Source organism: Staurois parvus, unplaced genomic scaffold (genome assembly GCF_062004578.1).
Source record: "Staurois parvus isolate SC_StPar_1 unplaced genomic scaffold, SC_StPar_1.0 ptg000541l, whole genome shotgun sequence".
NCBI classification, from domain to species: Eukaryota; Metazoa; Chordata; class Amphibia; order Anura; family Ranidae; genus Staurois; species Staurois parvus.
In genome coordinates, this window is record NW_028318337.1 from 279735 (window position 1) to 303145 (window position 23411).

At 39.1% G+C, this 23411-nt stretch overlaps 1 protein-coding gene across 1 annotated transcript in view; it reads right to left on the reverse strand.

The window, feature by feature from the left end:
- The window catches only part of APC2 (APC regulator of Wnt signaling pathway 2), an 89929-nt gene that overhangs the window by 11869 nt on the left and 54649 nt on the right, over positions 1 to 23411 (reverse strand). The window contains exons 8-15 of the mRNA XM_089690735.1: positions 23325 to 23393; positions 20946 to 21032; positions 20458 to 20836; positions 16354 to 16449; positions 13394 to 13533; positions 7939 to 8016; positions 7735 to 7851; positions 6724 to 6938 (exon numbers count right to left, since the gene is read on the reverse strand). Of these exons, the coding sequence (XP_089546861.1) occupies positions 6724 to 6938; positions 7735 to 7851; positions 7939 to 8016; positions 13394 to 13533; positions 16354 to 16449; positions 20458 to 20836; positions 20946 to 21032; positions 23325 to 23393 (1181 nt within the window). The remainder of the gene's footprint in view (positions 1 to 6723; positions 6939 to 7734; positions 7852 to 7938; positions 8017 to 13393; positions 13534 to 16353; positions 16450 to 20457; positions 20837 to 20945; positions 21033 to 23324; positions 23394 to 23411) is intronic.

Below are 23411 nucleotides of genomic sequence, written 5' to 3' on the forward strand. Positions count from 1 at the left end.
ATTGGGTCAATACATGACCAAAGCTGCCAATGACTTTGGAGCAAGCTCCCCATATGAAATTGGCTATACCACACCTGTATACCTGGAGAGGATTTTGCCACCATTACGTATATTCCTGAGAAGGAGATCGCCGCAGGGACAGGTGCGCAGTGGCAGAGGAGTCTTGTACATGGAGGATCCTGTTTGGTGATCCTAAAGGTGTTTTGACCCTTGTGGGTCGAAGCAAGGAGGTGAGCGGGTATTTCAGCTATTTGTGGAATTCCTCCTGTGGTCACACACATCCAATATCCACTTGCACAAGTATTTTATACACTGGACTATGTGGTGTTTAAACACCAATTTGGACATTTTTCACCTTTATATATATTTTATAGTGTCATGCGTTTATTATTTATGCATGTTCATCGTATTTAGTGTGACACGGTGTGTTATTTCACTTCTGTGTTTATTTTGATTGTCACGTGGTATTTGTTTGGATCTTTTTCACATAATTTATGTGTTTGGGTAGATATTTGTTGTGTGGGGGACATTTTTCTTCTGTTAGTAAGTGACTTCACATTTATTTAAAGAGTTGTCTCCTGGATGTGTGTGCGTTTTTTCGGTCTGTAGTCCTATTTTGGACAGTGTTCATTTATTAGTCCCATTTGGACTATTCAGTCTTATTGTTTTAATTGTTCACCATTACTGTAGATCCAATTTAGGATCAATTCACGTATACGCTATACTTTGTGAGAATATTGGTGTGTACACTTTAGTTATTGTTATCAATTTAGTGGATTGCTGATCACCTTTTTCACAATAGGATTCCTAGTGGATCAGGTCACTTTTATACACTAATAGTATCTTTATTTGGATCTCATGTGGATCAGGTCACTTTTATAATATTTTCACTATTTTTCACTTCAGAATTTATTTATATAATTTAATTTGGGTAGCGCTACATGATTTATTTCAGTAAGATCCTTTGCTACATTTTTTGCACTGGATAAGGTACACAACGTTACTAGAGGTGCAGTTGTATGGTCCTGTAATATTGACGGCCTATTTTGAGTATGTGACACTTATTGATGGATTAATTTGGTTGCACAGTTTGCAATGTTTTTTTATTGCAGGGTTTGGTTCCATTATTTGTGACTTCATAATCAGAATGAAGTTTCCTACTGATTAGTTTATGTCTGAGGTTGGGGGGTTGTCTGAAAGCCAGTATTGGGGGTTGCTGAAATATTTCTTTCAGCGTTACATCCTCTGTTATCTCACTACCTATCCTAGTTTTATTACCATTGCTGTGTACATTTTTTTTTGTTTTTATTTTCCCTCAGAGATTGTCTTTTTTTAACATTCTGCTAAAACTTTGTGAAGCAGTACTGCTTGGACCTTGAAGAAGGGACATACCCTGAAAGCTTGTCCTGTAAATTGTATGTTAGTGCAAATAAAAAAAGTATCACAGACAGTACTCAATTTTTTTTAAATCAAAATGTCAACCTCATGTAAATTCTATACCTTTCACTGGCTTAATCTTCTATTCAAGAATTGAGTACTACTAAGCTGTCTTGCTGCAGTGTGATAATACAGGAAATAGTCAGGGAGAACGACTTATGGAAACATGCCCATTAAGTACCACCAATTACATAATCTGCAAGAGCTTGTCCACACCAGCAGCACTGTTGTCCAGTGCAGTCCCAACCCAAGGATAAAACAAAAAGCTTATTTGTGTAAAAAAAGCACTGCAAAAAACGTAAAAATGCATAGAAGTGCTGCTCAGTGCAATCTAAAAAAATGGATGCCAGCACATGCTAATGCTAGCACTGTGGGGTAAACAAGCTTTAAATGTTATCAGATTTGGCAAAATACCAGTGAATACACTGTTCTATCTCACAAGAACCTCTCACATGGTGGCCACAGACAGTCCCCTGCTGTTCTGCATCAACTGTCAATAGGAGTTACTGCAAGTGATTAGAAACACAAATACTTAGAGGTGGATACATATTAGCTTCAGTATTACTCTTGTTTTCCATATACCTTTAAGGTCTCGTGAACACGGGAGAAAAAAACAATTTTTTTACTGATCTGAACACAGGTACATTGTTGTCAATGGTACAGTGCACATAGTTGCAAAAAGATCAGTAATACAGCAATCAGTACAGAGCCTGTAATATAAAAATAGAAAATGTAACATTTGAGTGCAGTAATTTTTATGCATATGCATTTATACATCTACATATGCACATACAGAATATTTATTTTATTGCAACACTGGCAACTAGAAGAGGATGAAAAAGAATTTTAAGCATGTATACAAATATACACATTTACGCAAGATCTTTACGGAACATTTTGTCAACAAGATTAGGTACAGTAGTTACATAGTTACATAATCTGGCTGAAAAGAAGACAAAAGTCCATCCAGTTCAACCAAAAAAAAAAAGTTATAATCCTATACCATTGATAGTATGAAACCTTTCCATGTTTGCTGATTAAATTTCTTTTCCTCCAGACGTAAAGAGTGCCCCCTTGTCCTCTGTGATGACCTCGGGGTGAATAACTCTACACCATGTTCACTATATGAACCACTGATGTATTTATACATGTTGATCATATCTCCCCTTAATCTCCTCTTCTCAAGAGAGAATAAATTCAGTTCCTCTTAACTTTCCTCATAGCTGAGCTCCTCCATGCCTCTTATCAGTTTGGTCACTCATCTCTGTACTTTCTCCAGTTCCCCAATGTTCTTTTTGTGAATTGGTGCCCAAACCTGAACTGCATATTCCAGATGAGGTCTTATTAATGATATGTACAGGGGTAAGATGATATCTCGCTCTCTGGAGTCTATACCCATTTTAATACAAGAGAGGATTTTGCTCGCTTTAGAAACCGCAGCTTGGCATTGCATGCCATTATTAAGCATTTTTTAGGATTCTGTGTATAAACATCAGTAAACTATTGCATCCATGTGCAAGAAGCCTAAGGGTATACAGTTCAAGGGTATTATACTGTAAAAACACTGTATGGCCAAGAATGTCTTAAAAAGTCAACATTATGACACATAACATCATATATAGTTGCAAATATTCATTTAAGTAATTCTAAAGGCTTTTAAATAAAAAGTATGGTTGTGTACATAGTTTCCATATGTATTATGTCTAAGACTGCAGAAATGATTAACAAAAAATATTTTTTTAGTCACGTAAATATGAAATTTTATTAATATTTTGCATTCTTATTTTTTTTAGCCAGCAATTTAAAATTTTCCAGGCTCTCATTTTATTGAATCCTGAATTTACACACAGGTGGATGACTCATCAACTGTGACTTGACCTTTATCAGACAGGTCAGTCAAAGTGCCTGTCAGAAAAAATGAGAAAAACAAGTAGGCAGCTGTCCCCTTCGGTAACTCATTGTGCTCTGAGAATCTCTTTATTAAATAGTTATTGGTAAAACAAAGATTGTGTATAGACAATGAGATAATATATATATTCTTAAACAATAGTTCAAAAACAAACTTGCAAAAATACAACTAGAATGTTCCAAAACCTTTATAGTTTAACTTTTTCACTGCAATTGATGTAAAGGCATAAATCTGAGGCAGAGCTATCCCATCGCTACAGCAGCTGGAAGTTTGTTTTCATTCTCACAAACAATAATGCCACCCAATCACTTCCACATGAAGAGTAACATGCTGCCCCATGATGTCTCTTTAAAAAAGAACTTGCGATTTGCTTTATGCTATAACAAAGGGAATTTATGAGCCCCCTTGTGATAGTAATAAAGTTAAAGTGATATTAAACCCTAGGTTTTTAATAGTTTTTAGCAGCTGATTTAATTACTTACTGAGTATACAACTTCTTTATCTTTTAATCCTTGCCTGTGCATGGTGCCATGACCACTGCCCCAAGTTTCCTGTTTCAGGGTGGATCCTTTCACTTGCAGCAGCCTTTAGAGTCACCCTTGCATGCAGGGACTAGAGTTGTGTCTCCATACACTGTGCATTAATAGAACCTCATAGTCCTTTAGTCTAAGGTGGCAAAGCACACCCCTGTTCCTCCCTCCTCCTGCCTTCTCCCTTCTGCAAGCTAAAAGAATATGCTGTACACTGATAACTATTTCTTTTGAAGATCAGAAGTTCAGAGAAGCAGCACTGGGAGAGCAGGAGCCAACAGTATTTAATTTTGTATACTGCTGGGGTAAGAATTGTAATAAATAGCTTACTGTGGAATTTAAATTTTTCTGTGCTTAATGCGTTACATGAAAAAACAGATTTAATACTACTTTAAGTGAAAAAAAAAATAAAAGAATTTTTAAAAATTAAAATTTGATCAAATCAATCAAATATTTTTAAAGCATGCACCTACAGGTGTAAACTCATGTTTCGAGTGTGCCTGCATATGAAAAAACGTTTGTGCCACATATATTAGGTATTTGGGTACCATAGTTTCTCACTGTCACAGGCATGTACATATTTTAAAGCTTGACATGTTTGGTGTCTATTTTCTCAATGCAGCCCTCAATGCAAAAATTGGGTAATATGTTGTGTTTGTATGCACTGAAATGTATGTTTTCTATCTATTTTTACTGAAAATATGGGTAACAGATGGTTTAAAAAAAAATGGGCAAAACAAACAGTAGAACTAATATTGTGTCACATGAAAAATTGCAGCTACCACCATTTTATTTTCCAGAGTCTGTACTTTCACAAAATATATCATGTTTGGGCTTTCATGTCTAAAATGTATATTATAAACTGTGCAAAAAATGAAAAGAAAAAAAAAGGCTCTATCAGCAAACATTATGTGATTAAGTAGTTCTTTACATATACAAGTTTGCAATAATACTGTAAGGGAATTAAGAGCAGATAGAACCCACATCCAGTAGACTACTATCATAATAGTCAACAGGGCTGCAATGGGGCTCAAGGCAGAAGGGACCCCAGTGGGAAACAAAAGGGGTGAAATATTTGTCTTGTCCTGCCCTGACAGCTCGTATGTGGTAGTTTTTTGGCCACCAGGACTTCTTCGGCTAGTTCACTTGGAATTCACAGTGACCACTAGTGTCCAAAGAAAGCAACCACTGGCTTTTTCCCCTACAGAGTGATCTACCGCTGCCACCCTCCAGCACTATGTACATCTCACAAGCTTTGTAGGGACCTGATGCATTTTCCTCCCAGGAAATGCCACAGTCACTTAGGGCTCAGTCAGACAGTAGCAGAGGCAGCTGTAGGGAGAGGCTGCTGAGAGAGACCTCTGACAGAAAGGCATTCACTATACAATCTGATTATACAATCTCCTTTAGATACGCCATCAAGTATGTAGAGCAAAGGCCTGATATGATATTATTGTAATCAGTTGTTTAACTTTGTTTTCATATTACAGTTTACATATTACAGAGATTGTACAGTCAGATTGTATGTCCAGCTTTAGTGTGTCTTTATAGTGTGTGCGTATTTATTGTGTGCATGTTAGTGTGTCTTTGTAGTGTGTGTGTGTGTATGTGTTTAGTGTGTGTGTGTCTGTGTGCGTGTAGGCTGAAGATACCTGCCTCTAATCCTGCTAGCAAGGAATTAACGTTCGGATCCAGGTGAGTATTTACCCTGCTCTGCATAGTAATCCTGTCACTGGCAACTTTGTCCTGCCAGACAGTGCTCTTTTCCTTCCTATGGCCCGTACTGATGGGTAGTGGGTAATTAGTGGGTATAAATGGAAAGTCTTCCTTCTACTGACCACTAACGTAAGTGGACATCCTTCCTTTCACTAACCACCAATGTAAGAGGGATTTATTCATCTACTGACCACCAGCATAAGATTGCATTCTTCTTTCTATTGAGTACCAACTTAGGGGACCATTCTTCCTCCTACTGACCACCAACATAAGGGAGTATTCTTCCTTCTACTGACCAGAAGGGAGCCCTGCTTATTTTATAAGGCAATGTTCTGAATGTAAAGGGAGAGATCTTCCTTCTATTGACCACCTAGATAAAGGGGAATTCTTCCACTGACCACCAATGTAGGAGATGCATTCCTCCTCTCATTGACCACCAATGTAGAGGGATTTATCCTCCAACTGACCACCCATTTATGGGGACATTTTTTCTTTCTAATGACCACCAACGCAAGGAAGCATTGTTCTTCCTACTGGCTACCAATGTAAAGGAGCATGCTTCCTTCTACTGACCACAAACATAAGGGAGAATTCCTCCTCCTGAGCACCAATATAAGGGAGCATTTTTCCTTTTCACTGACTAACAATGTAAGGAAGTGTTCTTCCTTCTTCTGAAATGACATTTAGATTGTGACCTTTGATGTCAAAGAACATTCTGTAAATCTTTCTTGTCTTTGAAGTATACAATATATATGTCATCTTTTCTGTTCTGATTTAAATCCAGTTCTTATACATGTACACCAATCCCTTTAGGAGATCCTGTCTATAATGCACTGCTTTCTCCACACTTGACCACTAGATTCCACACCTTTACTGCCTGCTAGGTGTCTCAGACAAGAGGGTACCCACACTTGACTTGACGTGACAGTTGACAAGCCAACAAGGAAGAACGGGTATTTAGCTACAGACTAGAAGTGTGTCTTCCAATCATTTTCATCACCCAAAGTAAGAAAGCGTACTGCCAGCGGTACACATTCCACAAATTGGTAAACGCTACAATTACATGACAGTAAAAAGTGAAATAGAAAGTGCAACAGTGAAGAGAGTAATCAAGAGATAAAGTTGATTTACCTGTAGTCATCACGTGTGGCAATAAGGCTGGACACATTCCTCAGAATACCTCCTCCACTTTCTATGATGGACAAGGAGTTGCTCTGACACTTGTATGTAAGGGTGCTCACCAGAAACCCAAGGGAACCCTCAACTGAGCAGACGGAGGCCTTGTTTTCAGTGCTATGAGCAGATAAATTCCACAAAGCACTTAACACGCTTTTCAAAGTGGACTCCTGAGGGAGGAAAATGACAAGTCTTTAATAAAAAAAAAAAACTATTGTTTTTATTTGTTTAATAACTTGGTATATATTTGCAGACCTTTAAAACAATCTGGCTAATGCAATGGATTGCTAACTGCTCAAATATGATGAGCCTTGTACAGCATTCTCCACTTACAGCAGACACCTTTTCCGTAAGACTTTGGAGTTGATTTGCTAAATGAAAATAGACTGTTCACTTTACAATTGCAGTTGCAAATTTGATTTGTGGCTGAATTGTAGATCAGAGATAGGCTTATGATCTATCTAAGAGGTCAGCGGTGGTATCAGAGGATGTAGCTAAATGATCAGGTCAGGAATCCTCATAAGGGGCCAGAGGCAGTGACAAGGATCACATCAGGTTATCAAACATCCATGGGGTCAAACCAGACTATAATATGAGACATGGAGTCAGGACAGTCTAGGGTCAAGGCAAGTATCACAGGCTAGGCCTACAATGAGCATTTACTAAAGCCTAAAACAGGAAAACTGAACAGTGTTACAGGTGTAGAGTACATTGATACCAGAATTTTATAAGACCTAGAAGCTAACTACTGGGCAACATTGAAGAACAGCACAATGTGTACATATTTAAGCACATGTCGGCTGAGGTGCTACTCACCATGACCCAAAGACCACAAAATGTGCACCCACAAGAGTGTGGCAATGGGAAGACACTAGGAAAATAACTAATGTGATCATTTCCGAATAGATATGATGTGTGAAGAAAGAGATGAGGTGAGATTGTGTAGTACACAATTTTTCCCTTTACCTTGTTGGCACGCAATGCACACTGCATTAAACTTATAACGCTTCCCACTTCTCGCAGAATCTTCTTGCTGTTAATATCTGCTCGCCAGGACAAATTCCTTAGTATGCTTGATGCCACCTGTAATAGACACACAATTGACACTGTAGGCCTTCAAATTGATCTAATACCTTAGAATGATAATTCATATAGAAGACACCTTCTTACCTGCTGAAGTTCTTCACTTTCTGAAGCCAAATGAGCAACAATTGCCTGCATGCAGCCTCGCCGAGAGCATAGTGTGGCCTGTGAGAAGACGAAGGTTGGTAAATACAACTGTTTTCAAAATTTCGTGTGAACTCTTTAACTCTTTAACATATGCTGATGAACTAGGATAACAGATTATCCAAATACATAGCCTTTTTTAATGTTAAATAGCAATGCACAAACATAATGGAAAAATAGAAAAACAAGTTTCAAAGGGTTTGCCTCTCACATGAAATATAATTTTTCACTTGAATTAGTTGCCAGTAATCCCTTAACATGTCTTTTCTTTGTAAATATGGGTGCCCATTTTTACTTGGATCAGTATCTGAGATTTCAATTTTTACCAATTATGACAGCAATAATTTATCTTGGAGATAAAATTAATTTATATTTTTATAGCCTAGGTACAATCTCCACAGAACAGTGAGGGCATTTTTTTAGGTTAAACATAGTTTGGCGATATATATTGGTATGGTAACTCTACCATGGAAAAAGAGCCCTTACTGGAATCTATAGCTGAGCAGGGGATAAAATGTGATGTTGCAGACTGTACATGATACCTGCTAGTGAAAAAAGTATAATGTAAGAAACCAAAGTATTCTGTAAGCAGCAATGGCCATCATTTACTAATGGTCAGTAAATTGAAACCTGAAACTTTCATATATGAGGCTAGCAGTTGGATAAGAGGATCAGCAAGAAACAATCATTATTATTAAAGTACTAACAACAACTTACAAAGCTATCCACAACTCAGCCCCCAGCTATATCACCAACCTGGTCTCAAAATATCAACCAAACCACTCTTTTTGGTCCTCCCAAGACCTCCTGCTATCTAGTTCCTGTGTCACCTCCTCCCATGCTTGCCTCCAGGACCTTTCCCGAGCTTCTCCCATCCTATGGAACTCCCTACCCCAATCTGTCCGACTATCTCCTAATCTATCCACCTTTAGACGATCCCTGAAAACCCTTCTCTTTAAGGAAGCCTATCCTGCTTTTAACTAATGCACTGTGTTTTTACTTTCTCAATCAGCTCATTCCCCACAGCTATTCCCCTTTGTATCACTTGATCCCCCCGCCTCTTAGATTGTAAGCTCTAACAAGCAGGGCCCTCTGATTCCTCTTGTACCAAATTGTATTGTAACTGTAATGTCTGCCTTCATTTTGTAAAGCGCTCTATAAATCCTGTATAATAATAAATCTCGTAAAATAATTATGCAGAACTTCTAAGGTGGAAGCAGATGCCACATACTGTAAGTTATGGGTTTATTTGGCTTCCCCCATGTAGATACATAAGTATTTTTTAATATATACTATATTATACTAAATGATCTTTCCATTTTATATACAAAACAAATAAATAACAGTATAAGAGTACTACTAATATCACGTCCAAGTTAAGCATTCATCTTATGTAACTGAACTGAACAAACTGAACGATAAGCACCAATCTTTTTGGAGCTTTCCAATACTGTTACAGTATTTGCACTGGATTATTATTTCTTTAAGAAAATATTTCAAGCATCTTTGCCTGCTTCTGAGAGATAACAACCAAGCCTAGTGGGTATTCGAACTGGTATCCCCATTCCTCAGATGTCATGAGCGTGCAAGTTTGCTTGCTACACCATATGATATGCCTGGATATGTCTCGAGAGAGGTGGAACATTTTAAGTGGTAATACCTTTTCCCAAGGCTGCTCCAGGTAAAAAAGATGAAGCAATGGTAAAGCTGAACTCAGTGCTGGAAAAAATGCTATCCCTGCCGTGAGCCCCCTCCATATATCAAGAGTGAATGCTCGCTCCTTCTGTGGGATAGGTATAAGCATGATTCTTCCATTATTCCTTGCTTCCCCAGGCAGCCGGTGCTCTCCTCTACTCTCTATTACTCCCAGGATGTACATGGGCCCTCAGCAACCGCATGTACAAAGAGGCAGCAAAGAGGAGTGGCCTTGGGGCTTGGTTTTACAAAGAGGAAAAAGCCTGCAGATGTGTGGAATAAGGTATTTCACCTTATTGCTATCTACATAGACAAAATAAGCATAAAAAGTAATGAGCAAACAGTAACTTTTCATAATTAAAGTCTAACTCCAGTTCAATTATTTTAATTAAACATAAAACAAACAAACAAAAAAAATTTCTCCCTACAATACACTAGCACCTGAACACTTCTGGATTAAATGACGGCCAAAGTCATTCAACCCACAAACTCTCTGGTTCTGTGAGTTCACAATTCCTTGGACTCACAGGCAAATGCTGGCATTATATCAGTGTAGCTCTCTGCATCGCTTAGGACCAGAGGTGGACTGACCATTCAGGCACTCGGGCACTGTCCGAGGGCCCGGGGTCAATAGGGGGCCCCATGAGATGCCCCTGGTACCTTTCATAGACTTTTTGGGTGTGGTTTGAATGTGGCCGAGGGCACAGGGGCCCCAAGATCCCCTATTGCCCAGGGGCCCCATGAGTTGTCAGTCCGCCCGTGCTTAGGACCCTCCGACACTGGACTAAAACAGATTAGAAAAAGGGCTGTGCCTGTCACGTGACTATCCAAAATACACCTAGAAAAGAGGTGTATAACAGAGCAAAGGTGGCTGCCAGGGGGACTGTCTACCCAAGCTGGATTTGGAGTTTAAGGAGAATAATTTCTGGATTTTAGCACACAGATGAAAATGTTGCATGTTAACCCCTTCACGCCTAAGGGTAAAACAAATCTAAATGCCTAAGCACAATTCTGCAACGTTGACGTGTTAGTAAAACCGTACATATCGTCACAACTACTTTGTACATCCAGGTGGATTATACCTTGTTTTTTTCAGGACAAATTGGGCTTTCATTTGGTGGTAAATGGTCATGGATAGCTCCTAATTTTTTTTTATTATTAAAGGAAAACTGGGCCAAAATAGTAAAAAAAATCATTTTTTTAAATTTAACTGTGTGTTTCTTGTTACGACCATAACCTACCACCAAAGAACAACTCAAAATACATTCTCCAGTTCTTGACGATCGCAGCGATACCATATATGTGTATGTTATTTGTTGTTTGTACCCGTAGTACAGTCCAGAAACAACAGTGCGCATTTTGTTTTTGTCTTTTTTTTTTATATAAAACACACTGTCACTGACATTGACATTAACACTAACTGACACTGATACCAATTTTTTTTTTAAATCCTGACCTTTGACCCTGACCTTTGCCCTTGACCCTGACCTTTGACCCTGACCTTTGACCCTGACCTTTGACCCAAACACTAACCCTGGTACTGAACTAGATCAAACCTTGATCTAGGTATTTTTCTTTATTTTTTCTTTTATTTTTTAATATTTATTTATTTATTTATTTTTTTTACAAACTTTTTTTTCTCTCTCTGTGTCAGGAGTTCGAGAGATACAATGTATCTCTCTTCTCCATTCATAGAGAGAGAGAAAACAAGGGGGCTGGGCTGCACAGTGATTGATCACTGTGATAGCCAATCAGAGGCTATCACAGCGATCACGTGACCCGGAATCGGGAGTCCCGGGTCCCGATCGTTAGATCGTTAGAACGGGACCCGGGGCTCTCAGTGACACCGCGGTCTTGGTGCTGGGAGCGCGCCGAGCGGCGCGCTCCCAGCACAAAGACAGGTACGCAAATATGCGGCCCCACGGAAAAAAGCCCAGGTCCGTGAGGCCGCATATTTGTGTTACGTCGGCGTCAAGGGGTTAACATGTGTAAACATTTCCCTCTTTGAGTAATCAAATTATTTTATTAAACAATAAGATTCATACAAAATCATACTGCTAAATTAGATACTTTATGTATGATACATGTGTTTTGAAAATTAACAATAATACAAGGGAATAATTTCTGAATTTTAGTACACAGCTGAAAATGTTACATGTTAACATGTTTAAACATTTCCCTCTTTGAGGAATCAAATTATATTACTAAACAATAAAATTCATACAAAAATCATACTGCTAAATTAGATACTTTATGTATGATACATGTGTTTTGTAAATCAAGGCCAATGATCAGACTTGAAGCACAGCAAGGAACACAACTGTCATTATTTTGTATACATCAGGGGTATCCAACTTTTTGACTTTCCTGGGTCACATGTGAATAAGAGGAATTGTCTTGGGCCACACATAAAATACACTAACAATAATGATAGGTGATGAGCAGAAAAAGTCAGGCAGATCACAATTTAACTCCTTCACTCTGGCGCCTCCCAGCCCTTAATGGGTTTCTGATGCCGGGAGGCGGGGTTTAGGTTCATGTGACCACCGTGATTGGCTGTCACTGCAGTCACATGATTGGAAATGTCCTGATCGCAAGGAGAGATTGGGACCTTTTCATGGGATGCCGACACATGTGGTGGGATTGCGCAGGGCGAGCGCTCTCAGCACGTTTGTTTACAAATGGTACGCAAATATGTGGCCGTTTAGCATCAAGGCCCGGCTGCCGAGAGGCCGCATATATGCGTATGCTCAGCGTGAAGAGGTTAACAATCACTGATACAGATAATGTAAAAAATCTAAAACTTAATTTTTTAAGTAATATTTTTATTATACTGGCAAAAGAGAGCTACTTAAAACTAATGTGAGATTTGGCGCTGTTTTTGATAAACACATCAATATCTCAATCCGTGCTCATCAGATATTTTGGTTCTAATTATGCGTTTCGCATGCTTCATCCTCAAAAATAATTGCTCAAAAATATAGGTGCTGCCAAAAACCCATGACATGAATAAGGCATTACTGTGAAGAGTGGAATATTTTTCTTTGGGAAGATAAAACTTATGAAAGTCCAAGTAACACTGTCAAATTTTTCTTCAGCCACATGTGTTCACTAAGTGTAAATGTATGTTTACAAAAAATAAAAAAAAATCAACATTTAAGTAAGTAAGTTTACAATTTTGTGTTGGGCCGCATTCATAGCAGTTTAGGGCCGCATGCTGCCCATGGGCGGCAGATTGGACACCCCTGTCATAAAAAGAGGAAAGTTGTGAAATTTGAAATTGAAAACACATACATCTGCACCTTTTGTAAAATTAAGATCCATTTGACTCTATTTTACTGTAGGTCTATGTACAAGAAGTTTACTATACCCTCAGTGTTGCTATAAATAATGCATATAATGCATGCTGCATTCAAGAAAAAAAAGTTTTACATATAATAAATTACATCCATAAAAGAATAAACACGGCTATAGTGGTCAAAGCAGTTCAGATTGCTATGGTTCAGTCGTGCATAAAAACAAAAATATCCGCTTTGCCTCACAAAAATAAATATGGCTTCCAGATTTTATTTGTTGTACATATTACATAAAAGGAAGACTCTGATTGGTTGCGAAAGGGCAACAAGGGGTTGTCATTGACATATTTATAAATGAGTTCTAAAATAATGTTAATTCTACTTTAAAAATATTATCTAATTCTCACCTTGTTCACCACATCCCCAAAAGTGAGGTTAGTAAGGGCCATTCCTGCATATCGTCTTAGAGCCAGGCTGAGTGGATCACTGGTCATTCTGTGCATCTGGTAGTCTACCTCTAAGAGCTCTGCAATTGCCTGTAGACCACCTATGAAAAGCACCAGACACACAGATTCCTCATGCAGAACTGCTTAAAGCTATATTAGGTGTTTTTTATGGTTTAGATGAGAGGGATATGGAAATGGGAAGGATGATGTTATTTGCAGGACAAGTTTCCTGCTATACTTCACAGTGGGATTATAATTGCTGCTTGTACATTAAAGCTGAACTCCAAACAAACCATTAAACACACAGGTAAAATATATATGCATACTGTTTTAACTGTCATTGTAATTGTGTGCAGATAGTTTTGTAACCCAGTTACCTTTGCCAGACAGCATGACCAGATCAGTGAACTCACATTTTTCTGCTGCTGTTAAGCACCAGCCTGTCCCCGGCCTGTGACTGGAGAACGAAGGAAGAAGCATCATATTGGTCATCACATTATTCTCTCCTTCTGTAGGTGTATTTAAAGTATTGTCTGACAGAATCGGAAAAAAGAGTAGAGCCCAGACTGACTCAGAATGTTCCCATCTCATTCCTGCTCAGGTTAATGCAAGGATAGATTAAAATGTGAGTTTTCCAACTTTCTCACACCTTACCTGGCCATGTAGTAGACAGGTAAAAGCAGCCTCAGCTCAGTCTATCAAGGCCATGCCCCCAAAACATTTTACCCCCGCCCATGGTTAAGCCCTGGGGCGGGGCTAATGGCCTTGGTGCACTGATCTAAGGCTGCTTTTACCTGTCTACCACATGGCTGGGTGTAGTGTGCAGCAGTCAGGAAACCTCTCATTTTTCTTGCATGCTTTGGGTCTGGACGAACCTATCCCCAGCCTACACTATCACTGTTTCAACCGCATCCATCCTACAGGATGCCAACAGCCTGATCAGGGATCTCCAAGCAATAATCTAGCGTCATAGAATAGATTACAGTTATAAATGCTAGTTGTATATAATATCCTTTTTTTAACCACTTGACAACCATCCACAGTACTTTTACTGTGGGCAGGTGGCACAGATCATGTAAATGTACGTCTGCTCCAGGTTAGGGGTGCGCAGTGCACCCCTCCCACTGGACACAGCGGAATGTGGATCCCAGTACTTTGGGGCCTGGAGATTATGTGATCACAGTGTCAACAAACCAGTTATGAAAGAACAGCTGTACCTGGGCCAATCACAGCACACTGTACCATGTAGCCAATTAGCTGTAGCCAATAACAGATCACTAGTGATCACAGCTGTCATGAATGTAACACATTCATGACAGATGAAAACTTTGCTGTTACAATGATCTTCATAGTAACAGCAAACAAAGTGGTAAAAATAAAACTTTCTGATCACCCCCTCGGGCGTCATATGACGTCCTCCCAGAACGCGCCCTCCCGCACGCCCCCGGGGGCGCGCACCTGGCGATCTACGTGATCGCTGTGTCCAATGGACACAGTTTATCACGTGATGTGGTAAAAGGCCAATCACAGTGACCTTTTACCACTTGATCAGCCGTGTCCAATGACACAGCAGATCACCGGTAAATGCAGTTGATGGTTATCGGCTGCACTTTCCATACGCTGTCACGCCAATAACGGGCAACTGTCAGAGGATGGATCGGCAGCGATCATCAGGGCGCTGATGATCAGTGCCCTGATGATCAGTGCCCAGCAATGCCACCCACCAGTGCTGCCCACCTGTGCCGCCCACAAGTGCCCAGCAGTGCCTTCCACCTGTGCCTATCAGTGCCCAGCAGTGCCATCTATCAGTGCCCAGCAGTGCCAGCCATCAGTGCCCAGCAGTGCCAGCCATCAGTGCCCAGCAGTGCCACCCATCAGTGCCGCCCATCAGTGCTGCCCAATAAAAACAAAGAAAAAACATTTTTTTGTTTAAAAATTTTTGCTCTTTTTTTGTTTATAGCTCAAAAAATAAAACACCCAGCAGTGAGTATATATCACCAAAAGACAGCTCTATTTGTGTGAAAAAAAATTATAAAAATTTCTTATGGGTACAATGTTCAATGACCGTGCAATTGTCATTCAAAATGCAACAGCACTGAAAGCTGAAAATTGGCCTGGGCAGGAAGGGGGTATAAGTGCCCAGTAGGCAAGTGGTTAACATACTCTCACCAACCAGTATTACTGTTCATCGCCACACCAGTCATATTATGACGCTGTACTGCACTGGTGACAGTATATTAAAAAAAATTGTGATTAAAAAAACAATTGTATTCAATTATCAATTTCTAAACATCTCATACTCTCTACTATCCAAAAGAGGGTCATTTGGGGGGTATTTTTACTGTTCTGGCATTTTAGGGCCAGTATAGAATCTGAACTGATCAATTTTCAAATATATACCATAGTTTATAGATGCTATAACTTTCACACAAACTAAATAATATACACTTATTGAGATTTTGTTTTACCAAAGACAAGTAGCAGAATACATGCCCTAAATTTATGATGCTAATTGATTTGATTGGATATGTTTTATAAGATATAAGTAAGGATATAAGGATATGTTTTAGTAGAAAATATTGTTTTTTCTTTTTCAAAATTTTCAGTCTTCTATTTATATCGCAAAAAAAAACCCAGTGGTGATCATATACCACCAAAACAAATCTCTAGTTGTGTGAAAAAGATGTCTTTTATGTACAGTATTGCATAACTGCACAATTGCTAGTTAAAGTAGGGCAGTGCCAAATAGCAAAAAGTGCCCTGGTTATTAAGGTGGTAAAATCTTCCAGAGCTCAAGTGGTTAATTAAAACATAACTAGATTTAATGCTTTTTAACCTGTCTGGAGTCCAGCTTTATTTAATTTTTCCAGTAAGTTGCTTTGTAAGCTTGAACAACAATAAATACATTATACGTGTTTTACCTAGCTCATTCATTGCTCTTCTGTATTCCTCATCAAATGATAGTTTCATAATGGCGCAGCTTGCTTGGCAGATTTGTGGTTCCACAGGCACAGGAGCTGAAATGATGTCAATTTGAAACTAAACTTAAAAAATAAACTAAACTTAATAAATAAATATAAGACACATTTACAACTCTCTCATTTTATTGGCATGTCAACAAGTCAGGGAAACAGACAGTTAATAGTACATTTGTTTTCATGTGTTTATGTCTTGTCACAGTTCTTTGCTTTATGAATCTGTTGACCATTTTTAACAAGATGTCTTCTACTAACTAGAAAACGCTTCTCCTTGTGCCCCTCTGATACCAGTTTCACTTTATCACTAACTTCAGGGCTAAGGAATGCCAACTGACATCCTCATGATCACTGAGAGTGTCACCACTAGACATAGATTTAGCAGTTTTTGGTCCTTAGCTAAGATGTTTGGTACCAGTAACACAGCAGACTTGTTACAAAAAAGCATATAGGAAGGTTTTATAACCGAAAAAGGTCATAAAACAGCAGATATTTTGCAAGAATGTTCTTGAACAGTGCTTTTAGCTTTAAATGTTTAGCATAACTGACATACAATGGGGATCGAAAGTTTGGGCACCCCAGCTAAAAATTTGTATTAATGTGCATAAAGAAGCCAAGGAAAGATGGAAAAATCTCCAAAAGGCATCAAATTACAGATTAGACATTCTTATAATATGTCAACAAAAGTTAGATTTTATTTCCATCATTTACACTTTCAAAATAACAGAAAACAAAAAAATGGCGTCTGCAAAAGTTTGGGCACCCTGCAGAGTTAATATCTTGTACTGCCCCCTTTGGCAAGTATCACAGCTTGTAAACGCTTTTTGTAGCCAGCCAAGAGTCTTTCAGTTCTTGTTTGAGGTATCTTTGCTCATTCTTCCTTACAAAAGTCTTCCAGTTCTTTGAGATTTCTGGGCTGTCTGTCACGCACTGCTCTTTTAAGGTCTATCCATAGATTATCAATTATGTTGAGGTCAGGGGATTGTGAAGGCCATGGCAAAACCTTCAGTTTACGCCTCTTGATGTAATCCCCCGTGGATTTCGAGATGTGTTTAGGATCATTATCCATTTGTAGAAGCCATCCTCTCTTTAACTTCAGCTTTTTCACAGATGGCATCAAGTTACCATCCAAAATTTGCTGAAATTTTATTGAATCCATTTTTCCTTCTACTCGTGAGATGTTCCCTGTGCCACTGGCTGCAACACAACCCCAAAGCATGATTGATCCAACCCCATGCTTAACAGTTGGACAGAGGTTCTTTTCATTACATTCTGTGCCCCTTCTTCTCCAAACGTACCTTTGCTCATTCCGGCCAAAAAGTTAAATTTTAACCTCATCGGTCCACAGAACTTGTTTCCAAAATGCATCAGGCTTGTCTATATGTTCATTTGCAAAGTTCAAACAATGATTTTTGTGGTGAGGACGTAGAAGAGGTTTTCTTCTGATGACTCTTCCATGAAGACCATATTTGTACAAGTATCTCTTTATAGTGGAATAGTGTACCACAACTCCAGTGTCTGCCAGATCTTTCTGGAGGGATCGTGCAGTCAAACGTGGGTTTTGAATTGTTTTTCTCACAATCCTGCGAGCTGTTCTGTCTGTTATTTTTCTTGGTCTTCCAGATCTTGCTTTAACTTCCACTGTTCCTGATGACTGCCATTTCTTAATTAAATTCCGAACAGAGGATATTGACATCTGAAAACGCTTTGCTATCTTCTTATAGCCTTCTCCAGCTTTGTGAGCGTCAACTATTTTCAGTTTTCTAGACAACTGCTTAGAAGAACCCATGGTGCTGATTGTTGGGGCAAGGTCAGATGAGTCTGTGCATTTAAAACCTTTGAGATTGACATCACCTGGTCTTCCCAGACGATGATTGAGAACAATCCATGACACTGGCAGGTCTCAGCTTGGCAAAGGGGGCAGTGCATGCTATAAATTCTGCAGGGTGCCCAAACTTTTGCAGACGCCATTTTTTTGTTTTCTGTTATTTTGAAAGTGTAAATGATGGAAATAAAATCTAAATTTTGTTGACATATTATAAAAATGTCTAATCTGTAATTTGATGCCTTTTGGAGATTTTTCCATCTTTCCTTGGCTTCTTTATGCACATTAATACAAATTTTTAGCTGGGGTGCCCAAACTTTCGATCCCCACTGTACTGTTTTACTATTTGCTTTAGATAAATATGACTATAATAATAAGATCTTAAAGTTTCCATGATGACATGGCGAGTATTCATTTATGTTCAAGAAGTCTCTATACTGGCCAACTCATGCTTACTCTACATCGATTTTTTACTAACACTTTCAGTATGCAGCAGAGCTGTGGTTTATCAAGATCAGGGAGGTGAGAGTGGTCCTCTACAAAAGAAGGTAATAAAGTAGTGCATTGTCCTTAGAGAATGACAATTCAGCTGGTCTGAAGGTAGCTCTAGATGAACTTATCAACCTTCCAAAGGTGTCTGAAAAGTTCTGGTGCTGACATCAATTGGCAGAGCCAGTGTTAGCAAAATGGGATCTGTAGAGAACCTCCTCTCTCAGGTAAGTAAAACTGATATTAATAATGTCTTTTACTAAACTCCCACTGACAACCAATGGAAGGGGCACTCTGCCACTGATCACCAATTTAAGAGCCACTACACTGACCACAAATAAAGAGAGGCACTATGTTGAACACCAATGTACAAGGCCATTTCTTCAATTGATCACTAATATAAGAGGGCACTACAATTTGTCATACAAAGGAGGAATTAATAAAAATGTATCTGCCCGACATGTTAAATACATGAAGTATGCAACTTGGCACAGCCTCCTAATTCTCTCAGGTAGTTATACATGGTGTAGTTTTTATTTTTTTGTGGCATTACAGTTAACATTTCTCAAGAAAGGTGCAATCCAGTACATGGTATACTGTACCTCTGTGTTTAGATTTTTTCAGTTTTGCATTAATAGGTAATTTTACACATCAGTAAGAATCTTGGAAGCATTATATTATGCTATTTTCAATTAAAGATTTTGAGCTAAAGAATATTTGAATTTGACGTTTGCTTTGGATATTGTCAAACTGAGTCTATCCAAAACTCACCCTGGCTCTGTTAAGATTGATGGCACAACTAACAGTCCATCCCCACATGCCAGGATGTTATGTGAAATTCTGAACTCTCCTTTGGGCCTCACATCCAATCACTTTACAAATCTCGCCACCTCAATCTCTGTAATATCTCCAAAATACACCCCTTCTTAACCAACGACACCACAAAGCATCTAATTCACTCCCTTTCATCTCTCACCTTGACTATTGTAACTTCCTTCCCATTGGATTACCTTTATATGGGCTATCTCCCCTTCATTCCATCATCAATACTGTTTACAGACTCATCTACCTTACCAACTGTTCCGTGTGTGCTACACCTTCCTGCCAATACCTCCATTGGCTTCCATTCACCCAACAAATAAAACTCAAAATGCTAACAACAACCTACATAGCCATCCACAACTCTGCCCTTAGCTACATCACTAACCTAGTCTCAAAGTACCAACCAACACATTCTCCTCACTTCTTGCCAGACCTCCTGCTCTTTAGCTCCCTTGTCAGCAAATCCCATGCTCACCTCTAGGACTTGTCCAGAGCCTCCCCCATTCTCTGGAAATCCTTACCCAAATCTGTCTAACTATCTTCTACTCCATCCTTCTTTAGGGAATCCCTGAAAACCTATCCTGCCTTTAACTAATAAACTGAACTTTTACTTTTTCCATTAGCTCATCCACCACAGTTATTACTTTTTGTATCCCATGACCGTTCCTTATAGATTGTAAGCTTTTAAAGAACAGGGCCCTCTGATTCCTTTTGTATTGAATCATAATGTAACTGTACTGTCTACCTCAATTTTGTAATGCTCTGTGCAAACTGTTGGTGCAATATAAATCCTATATAATAATAATAGCATAATGTTTGCTACTATGTTTCTGTTATCTTACATACGTAACGCATTCAGTTAATGCTAAACTCTTATGAAGGGTTGTACACAGCTTAAAGGTATTGCGAAGTACCTGGGCTACTCTCTAGCGCACCATCTTTCTGCTCATGACATAGCATCCAGTCCCAACACGTTTCAGTATAGGAACGAATCTGTTCAAGAATATGGAGAACCCTCATCTCCTTCTTGGCCTGTCCTTCATCAGGTTGAGAGAAGATCACATTATGGAGTGCAGCATTGGCTCTCATCCTTGCATCTTTGAAATTCTGAGAGTCCTTTGCTCTTCCATCCTGTTCTGTTTCATGCAGGATCTGGAGTAGCAGAGGAAGGCAGCCCGATCTTCGCATGGCTTGGCAACTCTCTTGTGAGCTGGACATGGCCAACAAAGTGCGTGACATGTCATCCTTATCACGTGTGGCCAGCATTGACAAAAGCCAGAACACCACCTCTACCTATGATAAAAAAAGTCAATGACAATCAGTTGTAACTTAGCCTGTGCAGCTGGTTTACATTTCATTTCTACAACTACACATTTTATAAATAAATCATTTCCACTTGTACCTTATTTTCTGGCTGCCCTGAGTTGTCTTCTGGTTGTGTAATATTCTCTGGAACTGGTCTGTCCACAGACTCAAGATTTGCACAGGGCTGCGGGAATAGAGCATAATATGCTTTGTTAATATGTGGTTATACAACCATTTTGTTCACAAATTGATCTTGGGAATTGGCAGGTTTTGTCTTTTTAGTCCAATTGTGGCTTTTCAGTTGGCATGAATACTTTCATGCAAATCTGTGAGGATTGTGAAGAATCACACAATTCACGAATTAAGGCAATTAGGATACCTGTTTCTTTGCAGATTGGACAAATCTGCTTAAAAGTTTTCACACTACAAAAGTAGGCTTGTGCAAAAAGTGTATGCAGGTGTCCATTGCTGACTAATCCTTTTGAAAAAGCTAACTTCTTGGCTGTCATGGCGATTCAAATGCTTAGAGTAATTTTAAAGAGAAATACTATTTCTTTAATTTTGGATTCAATGCAGATGTACTTAAATCCCTCTATCATTTAATTGCTGTCTTTTATACATCCTGGGGAGATTCTCTATCTATATACAGTATATACCCTAGTAACTATTGTCACCAGAACAGAAAGTAACAGGATATTCACAATTTAAAAGTTGATAAGGAAATGAGGGGAAATCTTCACTGTCTAAGAAAATATTTACCCCAACTTTAGAGAGATTGTCTCTCATTTGTCTCATCTGTTATGTCAGTAAAGGAAATTAAGAGGAATCTCTTCAGTGGGACACAAACCGCAAAAAAACCCCCCAAAACTCCTTGTGTTCTTGGAGATGCCCAGGTAAGATGTGTTTCTCTGCTTCTCTCCCTTAACAGCTTAGAGAAGCCACACCTGATGAAGCAGACGTAGTTGGGAAAGCAATCTGCAGCCAGGTGAGCAGTCATCCACTGTCAGAAACAGCAAGTAGGAAGACGGGTAGGAGTTTACTAACACAAAGCTTCTCTGAAAGTCCCAGCTACTGTGCAGAACACCTCCCCAATTTCTACCAGAATACTCTAGTTCCAGTGGGTTGGCCTGCCTGCGTCCACAAGAATGGGATTCCTCCAGCTGTTTAACTGTGTTACCAGAGCTACCCTGAACTTCACTAAGAGGGGTGTTGTTTATGAGGATAAAGGAAAGTAACTGTATTTTGAACTGTTTTACAAAAGAAGTGATTCTCAGGTGAGCAGTGTATAATTTGTGCAGAGGCAAGTGGTGGACAAGGGATACAGAAATAATCTGTGAATGAGACATGCAAAAGTGAGCTGTGCCTAGTCAGAAGGAGGGGGGGGGGGGTGAACTATGGTGCATAGGCAAATGGGAACTAAGCTGTGGACGAAGAGTGCAGAGGTGAGCTGTGGAAAAAGGTGCAGAGGCAGGCAGTATAACAGTGGTGCCGAAGTTGTTAAGAAAATTCTGGTGGATTATTACTACACCTACTGACACCAATGCTGGGAGTTGTTACTGTACCAACTGACACTAATGATGAGGGTTGATATTGCATCCGATGACAATATCAACAAGTATTATATCAATAAGTAATATCAATAAGTAATATCAATAATTATTATTAAGTAATATCAATAAGTATTGACAATGTCAAAGCACCTTCTAAAATTATGGACAGTCCTGAGGCACCCTTTAAAATTTTGGACAGTCTTGAGGCACTCCATTCTAAAATGTAAAAAACTAGTCTAATAATTTTACATACCGCAGCAATATCCACACATTCTTCTTATCAACTGATGATGTCATTGGTTGTCAGGATGTGGGCGGCTAGAAGATTGTAATGATGCGCAATGAAAATGTGTGACTTTGTGTAACTAAAAGGCAGGCTTTTAGACATGTTGCCATGGCACCCCTGAAGAAACCTCAAGGCACCCCAGGGTGCCTGGGCACCCTGGTTGAAAAAGGCTGTCTTACACAATATCTTATCTTCATCGTACCCCAGTCCCCATTTTGTCTAAAACATAGCAAAGCAAAGGGGTAAAGTTGCCACCCTACAAGCCAAAGAGTATGAAGTGATAACCCGTTTGTTGACCATGCCCACTTTTTGGCCATGCTTGCCTCCGCTCGCCTTTTTTTCTCCTCTATCCCTTTAAGATGTCTCTTCAAATGATTTTCGAATGCTGGGAAGTATGCATGCTACAGAATAGCTTTATGTTCTGTGATTGCACCAATATGCTGAAATGTTTTTGGTGTAAAATAGCTTTTAGTCATTATCAGTTGGTGCTTAAAAATAACATTGTGCCTGGCAAATTTAAATAGGAGTAAATGGGCAAAGGACATAAAAGTATCTTATACCAATAACTCCATTTTATTTATGTATGCATGTTAAATTATATCAGAACTAGTGAATTCATTTGAAAAAAGAAATGTTTTACCTCGATAGTTTGTTCGACTTGCATTTCTTCCAGCTGTTGCTCAATCTGCTCCATACGGGAAGCCCGAATCTAACAGAACAGAACAAA